General features: G+C 44.3%; 4 protein-coding genes across 6 annotated transcripts; 2 read left to right on the forward strand and 2 right to left on the reverse strand.

Moving 5' to 3' along the window:
* Positions 1 to 1,125: 1,125 nt before the first annotated feature.
* On the forward strand, positions 1,126 to 4,994 carry LOC105562125 (sodium channel and clathrin linker 1-like). Its single transcript, XM_012012680.1, has 7 exons — positions 1,126 to 1,567; positions 1,641 to 1,713; positions 2,678 to 3,161; positions 3,235 to 4,249; positions 4,361 to 4,489; positions 4,568 to 4,732; positions 4,798 to 4,994. Exons 1-7 carry the CDS (start codon positions 1,518 to 1,520, stop codon positions 4,823 to 4,825), a joined length of 1,944 nt encoding a protein of 647 aa, XP_011868070.1. The 5' UTR covers positions 1,126 to 1,517; the 3' UTR covers positions 4,826 to 4,994.
* Positions 4,746 to 5,762, reverse strand: LOC105562124 (vacuolar-sorting protein SNF8). The gene is made up of 2 exons (XM_012012679.1): positions 4,971 to 5,762; positions 4,746 to 4,871 (listed from the first exon to the last, which is right to left on the reverse strand). The coding sequence occupies exon 1, from the start codon at positions 5,748 to 5,750 to the stop codon at positions 4,995 to 4,997; it is 756 nt and encodes a 251-aa protein (XP_011868069.1). The 5' UTR covers positions 5,751 to 5,762; the 3' UTR covers positions 4,746 to 4,871; positions 4,971 to 4,994.
* A 167-nt stretch (positions 5,763 to 5,929) lies between these two features.
* Positions 5,930 to 9,950, forward strand: LOC105562122 (ras-related protein Rab-30). Of its 2 annotated transcripts, none has more exons than XM_012012677.1 (5): positions 5,930 to 6,187; positions 7,161 to 7,244; positions 7,310 to 7,493; positions 7,570 to 7,721; positions 7,798 to 9,304. In XM_012012677.1, exons 1-5 carry the CDS (start codon positions 6,011 to 6,013, stop codon positions 7,906 to 7,908), a joined length of 708 nt encoding a protein of 235 aa, XP_011868067.1. In that variant the 5' UTR covers positions 5,930 to 6,010; the 3' UTR covers positions 7,909 to 9,304. The 2 variants fall into 2 exon arrangements, with proteins under 2 accessions (XP_011868067.1, XP_011868068.1); XM_012012678.1 differs by lacking the exon at positions 5,930 to 6,187 and adding an exon at positions 6,244 to 6,550 and having other exon boundaries at positions 7,798 to 9,950.
* Positions 9,951 to 11,056: 1,106 nt separating this feature from the next.
* On the reverse strand, positions 11,057 to 13,744 carry LOC105562127 (dehydrogenase/reductase SDR family member on chromosome X-like). Of its 2 annotated transcripts, XM_012012684.1 has the most exons (6): positions 13,352 to 13,742; positions 12,721 to 12,828; positions 12,471 to 12,644; positions 12,156 to 12,372; positions 11,840 to 12,035; positions 11,057 to 11,759 (listed from the first exon to the last, which is right to left on the reverse strand). In XM_012012684.1, exons 1-6 carry the CDS (start codon positions 13,509 to 13,511, stop codon positions 11,565 to 11,567), a joined length of 1,050 nt encoding a protein of 349 aa, XP_011868074.1. In that variant the 5' UTR covers positions 13,512 to 13,742; the 3' UTR covers positions 11,057 to 11,564. The 2 variants fall into 2 exon arrangements, with proteins under 2 accessions (XP_011868074.1, XP_011868075.1); XM_012012685.1 differs by lacking the exon at positions 12,721 to 12,828 and having other exon boundaries at positions 13,352 to 13,744.
* Positions 13,745 to 13,832: the final 88 nt, after the last annotated feature.

Genomic DNA, 13,832 nt, shown 5'->3' on the forward strand with positions numbered 1-13,832 from the left:
CATTCGCCGTTCGTTCGTTCAGAAATGACTCGTCGATCGACGTCCATCGACGAGTCATTTCTGACTGGGATGTCGCCTTGTTAAGCGATAAATGCGACATATTCGACAATTTCTTGTGCGCCGGCTTCCGACATCGACTTGCGTCTTACTACGGAATCGCAAACGCTTGCGACAAACTTTCCGCTCAGGCTCTAAAGCCGGGTGTACATCTACGAACGAACGGCGAATGCGAACGCTCGGGGATTCGCGTTCGTGTTCAGTCAGAAATGACTCGTCGATCGACGTCGAAACGGTGTCGAATCGACGTCGATCGACGAGTCATTTCTGACTGGGATACGTCTACAATTTCTGCGCTCGACTCCCGACGTCGACTTGCGTCTTGCCACACGGAATCGTCAACTCCCGCGGCAATCTTTCTGCCCAGGCCCTCAAGCGTTCGCGGATCGTTCTCTGCCATCAGCCAAACGGAGACACGACGCGCTTCTCCGCGCATTAACGCGGCGCGTAGGTGTCCAACGTGACGCGAGGCGAATCGCGCGATAAATACCTCACTCGCTTTCCCCGCGACGAACGCCTGTTCTCCGAGCAGCGAGTGGAACGCTCGCAGGCGATTGCCTTCTCGTATTAAGACGCGAACGGCCGAATGTAACGGAACGATAAGCGCGAAGAGACGGAGACGCGGTCGTCGCCTTGTCGCTCGCTCGCGCCGTCGACCGCGATCGGGTTATGCGACGCGGCGCGACACGCGGGGCGACGAGATCTCGCGGCTCCGCGAGCAAATCTGCGCCGCGCGAGTTCCGCGTACTCTCAAGATCTGCGTAGACAGATAGGCGCGAGTGAACGGCGATTATGCCTACCGATTGAACGCGTTCAACGCCGCTCGGCTCGTGGATCGATCCGTCCAGCGTCGGTTGCCGTCCCGCCAATATGGCGGAGCTTCGAAAGCGGCGGCAACTTCAGAGCGGTACGACGCGAGTCAAGACGGCGCCCCCCCCCCCCCGAGCAACGACGCGAGTCAAACTGGTGTCGGGGGACGAGATTCAATTTAAATATCTATAATCGCTCTCGTATAATACGAAACAAAGCCCGAATTAAGTTATTTGTTAATTCAATTGTAACAGACGCTCTTGGTATTATAATCGAACGATCCGCGGGACAAATTGATCCAATTGATTTTAACGTATCAATCCCGCGTATGTTAGTTTAATTGTAACAAGCGATTTTAATGTTTTATTCTATGATTATTTATTCAGTTTTATTCAATTGAATGAATGCACGCATCTCTCGGGTGCGCGATATTAAAACGTCTCTACCGTCCAATATCACGCACACACGTTGCGCGTCGATGTGTGCGCGTGTACGCTTGCAGCCATGTCAACACGCTGTCAACACAAACAGCAACAAACAGCCAGTCGTTGAATGAGTAAATTGAATGAAAGTAACCTAGTCGGGATCGAATTTTCCACGCCCGAGCTGCCTTTAGCACATACCGATAGGTTTCCTAGGGAAAAAAAGGAATGCTCGAGACGAAGATGCTCGATTCGGAGTACAACGCGCTGAAACGCGGGTGAGTGCGAGGTTAGGGAGTCCCGGCTGCTCTCGCTGTCAGCATAATAAAAGATACCCGCCCTACGTTTCAGGGAGCCCCACGTTACCCTTCAGGAATACAACGCCGTTGTTGCGGAGCTCAACCGGGAGCTGGAAATGTGCAAAGTATGCGTCACTCACTCACCGCCAGTCCGTTCGATATTAATTCTATTTAAGAGGATCTTAAAGTCTTTCTTGTTCACCGACACCTTCGAACACAGTTTTTACGCTTGTAAATCGTTTTATTGGCTTTCGTGCACAAAATAATACACAAACCACGGTGTTTCCGTAGTCGATTCTTGTCTCAAAATCATCTCAGGGTTGGGAAGTAACTTGTAACAGTTACAGTTAGTTACTTTTTTTTTGGTAATTCTAACTTAACTTTGTTACTTTCTCTCCATCTGTAACTGTAACTTAACTCAGTTACATTTTTTCGATAACCAGTAACTAATTTAATATAGTTACAATAATAGTTACTTTATATGTATATTTTTTAAACCTCCACAGGTCGCATTAGGCCTTGCCTTTGCGCACAAACGCCTTTGTCGACACTTTACAATTCAATTGCAGATTTGATATTTGTATTTTCATTGCAAGAAACTGCAATGTAACGATTCGTTACTTTACTCTGTTGACATTCGAAAAAGATTTATAGTAGCGCCAGTCGAATGTCCCACGAACATGAGATAAATATGTAAGAATGACCTATGGAATATTCCAAATAGTCTTAAAGAATATTCTTAAAGTGTTCATAGGAGTGTCTTGTGCTATCTGGGTTAACTGTAAGCTCAGTTTAATCCGTTCTTTGCCTCTTTCCAACTGTTACTTTGGAAAGAGGCAAATATGAATGAAACCAAGATTAAAGTTAAGCGACGTTTGGTGAAGCCAGGCCTTGGACTTCTGAACTGAATGTTTTAAGTATGAAAATGTCACGCTATGCGCAACTTATCCTGGTATTTTGTGCATGAAAGCCAATAAAAAGATTTACAAGCGTAAAAACTATATGTGCCGGTAAAAAAGACGACTCTGGGATCCTTTTAAATGGCGTATACCGCGGTAATTTCATACGCGACACGATTATCTCTCGCAGGCGGAACAAACCGGCATTCGTTCCGAGTTACAAGCCCTGCACGTTGAGAGTAAGAGCGGCAGCGACGCTATACGCGACTACATTTCGCGCGTCCACTCGGAAGAATGCGGCGGCGAGGATGCGCACGATAAGATGATGAGGAACCTGAAGGAGCACATCGCGGTCCTGCAGATGGAGAAGGACTCCGCGGTCCAGCTGTGGCAGGTGTCGATGAAAGCCGTGGACGCCCTGGAGCAGGAGTTGAGGGCCCGCGCGGTGGACAACAGGGACGCCAGGTTTTACGAGGAGCGGCTGAAAGACGTCAGGCAATCGTACTCGGAAGCGATAAAGGCTCTGGAGAGCAAGTTGCTTCAGGCTAAGGAAAACTTCGCCACGCAGCAGTCCCTGTGGATGTCGAGCAAGGAGACGATGGAGGCTCTGAAGCGAGAGAAGCGAGAAGCGGCGACGAGACTTGAGGAGCTTCAACGAGACGTTGAGCAGAAAGGTCGGTGACAAAATGATGGTGTATTGTTTAACTTGAGAGAGGGAGATAGTATGTCAGTAATTTTATTTAAAAGATAGGAATAGTCAGCGGACGATACAATCGTTGACGGAAGAACTGTCCGCCGCGAAGGCGGAGATACAGAGGATAAGTCACTTGAAGTCGGACTTGGAGAGGAGACTGAACGAGAGTAGAAGAGCGGCCGGCAATATCGTGGCGCAGAACGAGGAGACCAAGTGCAAGATGGCCGAGGCCCTCGATCTGATAGAATCCGCGGTGAGAGAGAGGGACCACGTGCTTCAAAGGGAGGCGCAAGTCGCGGAGCAAAACGCCAGGCTGGAGGCTCGACTGGCTTCCGTTGCCGAGGAACACGCCGTCAAGATGCGAGAGGAGATTGCCAGGCTGAAGGACGCTCACGAGCACGGTGTGAAGAAGTACTTGTCGGAGATCAAAGAGCTCAAGTCGGAATTGCGGGAGAAGGTGACGCTGCTGGACCGATTGCAGCGAGAGAGCAGACTGGCGGAGGAGGAGCTGGAGAAGATGCGCCGGGACTCCGAGGATTTGCTGGAAGAGTCGGCCGCGAAGATTCTCACCTTCGAACAGGCGTTGAAGCAGACGGACTCCAAGTTGGAGGCCTGCAGCGAGATGTGCAAGAGGCAGTACAATCTGGAGGTGCAACAGCTGCGAGAGAGGATTGTCGGCCTGGAGGAAAAGCTGGTAGCTTCGAACGAGAGGCTGAAGCAGATTCAGCAGCAGAGCTCCGTGGACGTGCGAGACCGCATCAAATGGGCCGACGAAAAGACCAAGGACGCGATCGATCGTTACGTTAATCTGGAGGGCCAGCTGGTCAGGGCTACGGGCGACAAGGAGTCTCTGGCGACGGAGTTGAAATCGCTGCAGTCGGCCTTCGATCGCGAGATACACAAGAGGGATTACGAGCGTGGCGCGTTGGAGACCAAGATCCGCGAATTAGAGACGAATCTTCCGAGGGAGAATTACGCCGCGGAGGGTAAATCGGGCAGCGATGTTCCTCCGATACAGGTTTCCTCGCGACATCGGGCGGAGACAAGCAAACACACCCTGGATATACGGTAAATAATTTTATTATACAACACACTTTACTACATGCGCGATATTATACTTACGTAAAATAAATAACTCTCTCGCTTTGGATGTGCTTAAAAGTTCGATGTGTTTTCCAGCGTGGAAAACATGGACCACAATTGGCAGTCTCTGTTAACCGAGCAATTGAGTAAGCAGCAAGAACACTTTGACAAGAAAATGAGGGAGATGACGCAGCATGTGACGGTTCATCAGAAATTAAGCAGAAGGTGAGAGAAGGACTTATTATTTTTTATCTATCGCCGTGTAAAATCTGGCTGGGCGATCAAGTTTTGTTTCACCTCAAGGTGGAGGGACGAGGCGAAGTCTTTGACGGCGCGGTTTCAAGTCAAGTCCAAGGAATTACGCGGCAGAGTTAAATCGTTACGGAAAGAGAATGTCGAGCTGCACAAAGCACTCCTGCTTTGCAAACAGCAATTCACTCAATTTGGAACAGACACCGTCCAACGCAGGTTTGTACCGTGAAATACGAAAGTGGCATTTTCCTCTTCATTCGCGTCCGCTCTCGTGATTGCAGTTGCGCACAGGGATCCGAGGCCAGGTGACGGTGTCCCGTACCGCAGGCAGGACGTTCGCGACGCATCCCGGGCGCTGTAAATATTACAGAGCGACTGGCTTGGTTCACCAAGGAGAAGACACGGGTCTTAAGAAGCAACGTCAATTCTTTCTCACAAATTGTCCCCCACCTACCTGACAGCAATGTTAACGCCAGTTTCATTCTTTGGAAACGATGCAAGCCGCGAATAAACTAGGAAACCAGTACAACGTCTCGTCCTCGGCCTGCTTGTCCAACCAGGCGAGCCCCTCCTTCATCATGTGGTCCAGAGCCTTCTGCGCCCTGTCCTCCTCCCACCTCAGCTCCTTGCACAGAATGGACCTGGAGACGTAGGCGTTGGCGGACAGGCTGGCCTGGCGCAGCACCGCCGTGTGGTCCATGCTGAGCTCGCCCGGCACCGACTGCACCAGGTGCCTGCCCCTGCCGATGGGGACGACGGAGAAGCCGTTGCCGAATATCCTCAGCTTCTTGGCGGCGGCCAGCAGGTCCTCGTTGGTGATCTCCTGGTGCTCCTTCCTGCGCCCCCTCGCCTGAACCAGACGCGTCCTCAGCTCGTCGAGCGATATCAGGCCGCCGTTCTTGTAGTTGGTCGCCATGCAGACCTCGACGATCTGGACGGCGAGCTCGTAGTAGAAGTCGCCGATGCCCAGCACCGACCAGAAACCCTTGCCGGACGCGAGCGGGTCGACGCCGATCGAGGCGCACATCTCCGTGAACTGGCGGCGGAAGCGAGCGTTCTTCTTGATCTCGCTCTTGTGCTTGGACGCGAACTCCTCGAGATTCACGCGGAACGTCTCCATGTGCTTGCTCATCTGCTCGAACTGGTTCTCCTGGATCTCCGTGCCCTTGTCCCGGTACTTCTCCTGCTCCAGCTTCTGCTTGTGTATCGCGCCCACTCCCGCCTTCCGCCTCATCCTCTCCGCCGATGCTTCTCCGGGTCTCCAACTCGGCTCCTCAACACCGACCTCGTCAACGTTCCGCTACTGACAGCTAGAACGGCCCGACGGCCTGACTAGACCAGGGGGGGAGGAGGGGAGACACTTGCGTCAAGGCCTGCGTCCACGATGCCCGGAGCTCGGAACGCGGACCTTTAAACTAACCTAACCTAACCCAACGTCGGTAGTCCTCGATGACTCGATACCTCGTTGGTGGGGGATCAGGAGGATGAGTCTAGATGGCGGCTCCCCGACGGGCGAGACGCAACGGGGAAGAGGCGTCTCCTGCAATCTCGCTTCGTTCTGCGAAGGAGGGGGGGAAGCGGCCCATATACATAACCAACAACAATGTCGTCGGTCGTGTCCGAGGGAGACGCGAGAGCCGAGTGAGGATCGCGTGCAGCGGCGATGTCGAGGTAGTCGCCGTCGATTTCTCTCGACCCCTTCTCTCTCTCTTTCTCTTCCACGCTCGAGGAAGCGAGCGCGCGCGCGCGCGCGGCCGTCCGTCCACCGTGTGCGTGCGTGCGAGCGAGCGATATTCCGCCCGCCGTCGAGGTGAACGTCGTCGCGGCAAGTCAGCTGGGCGGCCCAGCGTCGCGCGGATGCGCCCCTGTTGAGACTCGCGAGCGCCGACGACCCGCCGCGACGGACCACCGCCTCCCGGTGCCGGACAGCGGCCCAGCGCCGCGGACATGGAGGACTACAAGTTTCTCTTCAAGGTCGTGCTCGTGGGCAACGCCGGCGTGGGCAAGACCTGCCTGGTGCGGCGGTTCACACAGGTGCGTCACTCGGCGGCCGTCCTCTCCCCCTTCCTCCCCGCGGCGTTGGGCGAGGGAGTCCCGCGGGACCCCCCTGCCCTCCGCCGCGCGAACGCGCGTTTCCCGGAGGGCCGGGAGCTATTTACGCATCCTGGAGATGACGTCAGGCTGCGTACGCGGAGCGTCGAGGATCCGCTGTCGTGTACCATTTGACGTCGCGTTGCAGCTTTGCTGGATGCCGTCCCCCCTGTTTCTCTCCGGAACTTTCTAAAATGTACAGCGAACGCGGCGGCTTGCACTAGTGCGCGCCGAGGCTCGCTTGCTGTCAATTTTTCTATGTCTACGGGTGGTCTGAAATATTTGGACCGTAAATGCAAGAGCGGGCTCCGAACGCTATTACTCCCTTGTCGGGAGAGGCCGCGTTTTCCATACGACTCTATGAGTCACCTCTTGTAATAGAACATATTACTAAGCGCTATTTTTGTAACTAGGTAACAGCTCCCTTCGATGACGCGTATGCTAGTTGATCGTAAGCTGAAGAATACGTTGGTTGAACGAACACATAATTCGGCGGACGATCGACGTTGCGCTGGCGCGTTGGTAATTTCAGTGACTATTTTGGAATTTGCAGGGCCTGTTTCCACCTGGACAAGGTGCGACGATCGGAGTTGACTTTATGATTAAAACTGTCGAGGTGGAAAACGAAAAAGTCAAGGTATACAATACGTGCGATACGCGCGCGCCGTGTTTCACAATCTGACGTTGTCCCTCTTGTTTCAGTTGCAAATCTGGGATACTGCAGGTCAGGAAAGATTTCGCTCCATCACTCAAAGCTATTATAGATCAGCGCACGCATTGATATTAGTCTATGATATTTCTTGTCAACCCACGTTCGATTGTTTGCCAGATTGGTTGAGGGAAATCGAGGAGTATGCGAGTAACAAAGTTCTTAGGATATTAGTAGGTAAATAACGAAACGCAGAGATCGCCGGCTCGTCACCTCGCGGATCAATTCTGTATGTTCTGTATTGTCCCGCCAGGGAATAAAATTGATCGGGAGGACAGAGAGATACCGACGCACGTGGGGGAGGACTTTGCGCAGAGGCATGGCATGTACTTCTTAGAAACGTCCGCCAAAGAGGCGGAGAACGTAGAGAGATTATTTATGGAGATAGCAGCTGAACTTATGGAGGTAAGCGAGCGTGCACCTGTTTATTTGAGATCATTTCGTTTAGAACAGTTTTTGCAGCGCTCGTATGTTATTTTAGCAAGCACGCAGTAAGGAATTACCTCGGTATGAAACGAATACAACTTCAATAAACGGTAAAACGACGTCAATCGGTGATAGTAGCAATTGCGGTTGTAGCAGACTCTCTTAAGTAATTTTTGTATGTTGTACCTTTTTTTATAGACACGGTGATTGAAAATTGAGCGTATCAATATTTGATAATTTAGGGAAACGTATAATACATGTATATCTTTGATACACAGTGTTATTGTTTAGTGTTATGATATTATATGCTACGTTGCTTTATACTGTGTTGTAAGACTTAAAACATATTTAAAACGTGAATTTAAATATGTCAAGCGCTCTAGCTTATAGGACATAAAATTTTTATATAGATATATAGCGCAATTTTATGCTCTATTATTCGCATTTTAATTTAATTGACGTAACATTGCTTCATCTTAAATTGTTTAAGCATTTATTTCCATTTGTACAATGGAAGTTTTATTTAATATAATTGTAGTATTTTTTTTCTCTGTTACTTCGAAAGTACAAATAGTTATTATCACAAATGGATTTTGGCGACTCGTCCAAAGTCTTATTAGTAATAACAAGATTTTTACAACACGCCTACGATGTATAAAGTTATTTCTAACGTGCAATATTTACATGTGTTTATCACGCTATTTTGAAGACGGCAGCTCACAGTATTCTCATAACAGCATGTTAAAATTAAAGCATCAATGACATTGTAACTCTGTATACAATAATCAACGAGAATAATTTTTTACGTTAACGGATTATTTATTATGTAATAATCTAGAAAAGTGATAACAAGATATCTATGACATTATTATAAAGTATCTAGTAGCATTTATACGATCAGATCTGTTATATTTACTTCATATTTATAATTTATAAATTTTAAACGATGATGGTTGAGTATTAATTATTCTGTATACATCTTGTATAATGTTAAAATGTCTTTCTAGTCTTTTTCACACTTTTTTAATACTTTATATACACCAATATACATAACGTTACAAATAATATGTATTTTGTTATAAATTTCTTGTTGGCTGAAACTTTCTGATTTTTTTGAAAATAATCCGTAGCTTATTAGTATTGGTTGTCGTTATAGATTGTTTCTCTTATAGTATGTGAGTTATATGATTTCACTGAATCAAACGTTCGCCTTTCTCACAGCAAAAGAACGATTAATTTAGAGCTCGGAATTGTTGCATATCTAATTTGTTTATTCATCTATTAATACTCAATTAAATTTGCATAAATTCTGCAATTCTTAGACAAATGCATTACAATGTATATGTTAAGCGTTAATATAAAAGTTGATATATTTTACTTTATCGATACCTGCAGTTAAGATCTTTTAGCACAGATAAGTTTATTGCAAACTATTCAGTTTGAAATTACTCCAAAGGTTTTATGTTACGAAAACGTTTTGTTATAATTATATAATGTAAGTTATTAACAGTGCATAATATAAATCGCAACTTATAATAAAAACTATATTGGTCAAAAACATATATATCAATTTTTTTTGTATAAAATTAACATTGCATTAGTGTAATCATAGAAAATCATAGGTAGATTAGAATGTAACAATGCACGCGCTATGCACGTGTCATTTGTCCCCGGTTTATAATAGATTTTGTCAAGATTTAAACATAATATAATTAATACAAATTCATATCGTATCACAATATGAAAAATCAATCAAAATTTATCACTTAAGTTACACACAAGATTTATATTAAATATATTTTCATTAAAGACTTTTGCACAAATTTTTCAATACTTACGAGTTTCCGTATTTTTGTACAATGTTATCTTAATAGAAATATGTGCACCAAATATAATCGTACTGCTACTTGTTCCAAATTACGTATATCAAACATATATATATTTTTTTTAATGCAACAGCACGTGTCAATAATGTATTTGTTACAGTACAAATTCTAAGTGCTCTTTTAAATTGTTTTTTTAAGGAGATTAAATTATTTTAAATAGTTTAGTTTAGAAGTTTCATTATAGTGCATTTTTCCGTCAAATAATGATCTTCAGTAGCATTTATATACTTGATAAGAGTACAATTGTTACAATTTTCTTACAAATTACAAGTATTAGACATAAAGTGTTTTTTTCTTATTAATAAAACAACACATAAAATGATCATGTTCTTGTTGCAGTTTGTATTTCCCTTAAAGTGTTTTTCACAAATTGTATTTTAAAAGAACTTAAAATAGTGACGTATAATGTTGCCATGTACATTTCATTTCAATGCATTGTGATTAATTATTGTATCTCTCATTTTTTTACGTCAGTATCATTCGTCTTCGCTCAATCGGATACTTAACTTTAACTTGTCTTACTTTAACATTTTGTTTAATCTCTAACCATCTTTTAAGTATATTTTTTGGCAAACTGTCAAAATTTAGTCGTCTCGTCACTGACAGCTCGTAGCTCATAGTGAGCCAAGCGAGACATCATCGCGGAAAAGAGGCAACAATACTTTGAGACTTTCGAGTATCGACTTAACACGCCTTTTTTATTAATATACATCTTTATGAGAAGATAATATAGAAATTAATTAATATTTAATATATAAAGTTGTTATATGTGTGCACTAAATGCAGAGTAATATATCATGCCACACATGATCTCGTGTGATATAAATTAGAATCAAGAAAAGCAAGAAGTCTTATTTTATTGGTAACACACGTGTACGCGCCATTTATTCTTAAGTATTATGTTTTTATCTGAAATAATTGTTGGTATACAACCTGTCGTGTAACATTATTCAGGATAATCACGCCTGATCATCTTGTACAGTCATCGTTTCAAAGGTTTTCCGACTTTTTGTGCTAACAATAAATATGCGTCCAAGAAGCAATTGGCTGTAACTTCTCGCAGTCGGGACACCAGTCTGGCCGTGACTGTGCACGTGTGCGTCTTGATTACCGAGATTACTCCAGTAATTTGCATATTCTAAATGATTGTCCGCTTTTTAGCGCGTTATATATAGATTTTACGTCGGGGTTTCAACGGTCAGAAATTGAAGTTGAATATGAGAGAATTTAATGTCTCGTCATATCTTACTTATAGAGAACTTAAGTCTTTGAAACTTGGCTCTTTTTACGGACCACTTTAGATACATAAGATAAAATACTCCTGCATAAACTAAAACACCCGCTAAACTATACTCGTTATTTATAGCGCGAAATAAAGAGAATCGGCATTGTTGTTTGTAAAGGAAGAACAGTGATAAACTGCATACATTTTTTTTTAAAGAATAGCTTTCATATTTATTCGTGTAAAATACAGCCCAGCAACAACATCTATAAATACTATCTTTTACATCATAAAGTAACTAAAAACAGGGACCTAGGATATTTACATATTTGACATTACACAAAAGGCCCGTTTTATCATGTATATACATTTGTATTATTCCAGTAAAGAACGAGCTAGCTAAAAAGATTTTCCTCTTTTGATCTTGCCACGGTTTATCTGTCATCTCCGTCGATTGTTATGCGTATTTTATGACACGTTGTGTACAGTCGGGAGCACTGAGGTTGCGACACTTTTTTTTTTATAAGTTTACGAACGCGCAAAATAATTCAGGATCCTGAATTTTTTAGAATAGACGTATTGCACGTGTTTTTGAATCGTGAACAAGTATGCCAAGTTTTAATACAAGCTTGTTGAAATGTGTATGCGCGATACATTCAACGACAAATGTGTAATTTATCAAAATATAGAATAAGCAAATACTATGTAATTTCGTTATAAATATTGGAAAAAGTCTTTTAAATGTACCTGTTTTAGAGATAAATCAAACAATCGTTCTTGCACCTCCTCCTTGAGTGCTAACGAAGGCGTAGCAATCTCTTTACAATTGCTGATATATAAACCACCTTTTCTTTCAATATCTTCGCTCACTGCGGCATATATTATCGGAGTTGCTCCTCGATCAGGTGTCTGCAACAGAAGTGTGATTGTAGCAAAAGATTGATTGATTGGTAGCAGCTTGGAAGAAGTGGAAACATCTCATGTTATACCTTCCATGCAGCCATAAGCCACTTGTTATTGCCGATTAAGGTGTCCTTAAATATGTCTGTGATCACTATACCAGGATGTACGGCATATACTAATACATTCAATGATTTTTCTTGTAAGAGTCTCTGCAACGTTATCGTGAATATTGTCTGCGCTAATTTACTTTGTCCATACGACGCATACGTGTAGGATGTTTCTCTGCAAACCATAAAATAGTTATTTAAACGCCAAGGAAAGCACATCGTGTATTAACATATAATCGTAAATTGCTAATTGAAAATAAAAGAAGAAAGCGATTTAGCGATATTTGTTCATTACTTGGAACCGTTTTCCAAGTCTTCGAAATTTATGGTGCTAATATCTTGAGCGCACGAAGTGACGTTAACAATCCTGCTGCACTCGCCGGGACGCCCGCCGCTTTTCAATAACGGCAGGAGAAGAGACGTTAGTAAAAAATGTGACAAGTAATTCACCACCCATTGCTCTTCATATCCGTCTTCCGTCTTGTTATAGGCGAGAGGAAACATAATAGCAGCTGAAAGGAAGCCAAGACATGTTTACATTTTCTTACGCAGGTATCGGCGTATAATAATTCCATGCATCGGAATGAAGTTGTGGTGGCCAATCGCTTACCGTTGTTGATTAATATGTGAATTCTGTCGTAGTCTGTTTTTATTTGCTCGGCGAATTTTCTGACCGATTCGAGAGAGGAATTGTCCAGCTTATAAACCTTTGCCAGGCCGCTGGCGACACCAGACTCTCTAATCTTGAGGATGAGCTTTTCACCGGCGCTAGTTGTCCTACAAGCTAATCATATTTCCGTGTAACAACGTGTCGTAGCGAATATTAAATTGCAATTACAATAACGCAGTAAATAATTCACCGATTATAACTTCCATGTCGCACTGTAACAATTTCTTGACTACTTCCGCTCCTATACCTCTCGAACCACCGGTTACAATTGCAACTTTACCCGGCTTTGAAGGTAAATCTGAACAAAAACGACACGGAATATAAACGAAATGTCCATATATTATATAATAGCAGAGATTTTACTTCATTCCATCGCGTCCTTTAATTTTGAGAAAGCGTGTCACAAACGCAGAACATGCTACCTTGTCCAATCAGGTTTTAATTTTACTTCGATATTGCAAGGTAACGAAGAATTTCGTATGTCGACATAATTTCGAGCAATGAAAGGCATCGCAATTGCAACTAAGATACAATTTCTTTCAGTTGTAATAATTTCGCAATGTTACTTTGACAGCAATATATGCCTCAAGAATTTATTGCGACATTGTAATGTAATTTCGCATTTATGCATTGGATTTCCAGCTTCCATCGCAATACCCGTTAAAAAATTTTCTCGGATATATAAATAAAATTTGTTAAAAAGGCTACAGTTTTACTGTTGATCGATGTATCTGTGCGCAAGGAATATCTCAAATGACGCAACATGCAGATATGTGTAAAAATTCGTAAAACGTTTGTCCGTGTTTCTCTTTCTGTCTTACCTATCTTATTACGCCTGATGTTGAATATATCGTGAAAATGATACACTGTTCCAATGTAATAATACTTTATGTGGCTCCAGCAGGTTGAGTAGACCATGGTGGAGTAGACAATGGCGCCTACTATGATAGAGGCACAGGCTAGTGCCGCTTCGAGTAACATTTTCACTTAAAAAGTCGTCGGCCAACAATCACAGTCACAGATTCAATAGGTATACTTGTCGCAAATGTCCAGGATCGAAACGGCTACAAGCTCAAGTTGCTACGACTGCGAGAAACGCCTCGCCGTGCAAACCGATCACCGTTAGGCACCGCTCTAACTCGCCCCACATCCGTACTTTCCAGCTGCATCAACCGTTGTGCGTGCAATCGTTCGCGCATACGGTATATATATGGGGAGCCTTTTAAGAAATGGTACTTGATCCGCTCCCCTCTCTCAGATTCGTATTCATCATGTAGGAGACCTTCGGCCTTCGTCCGCGAT

The sequence above is a fragment of the Vollenhovia emeryi genome, unplaced genomic scaffold (genome assembly GCF_000949405.1).
Source record: "Vollenhovia emeryi isolate VEMERY1.0 unplaced genomic scaffold, V.emery_V1.0 DF939194.1, whole genome shotgun sequence".
Taxonomy (NCBI): Eukaryota; Metazoa; Arthropoda; class Insecta; order Hymenoptera; family Formicidae; genus Vollenhovia; species Vollenhovia emeryi.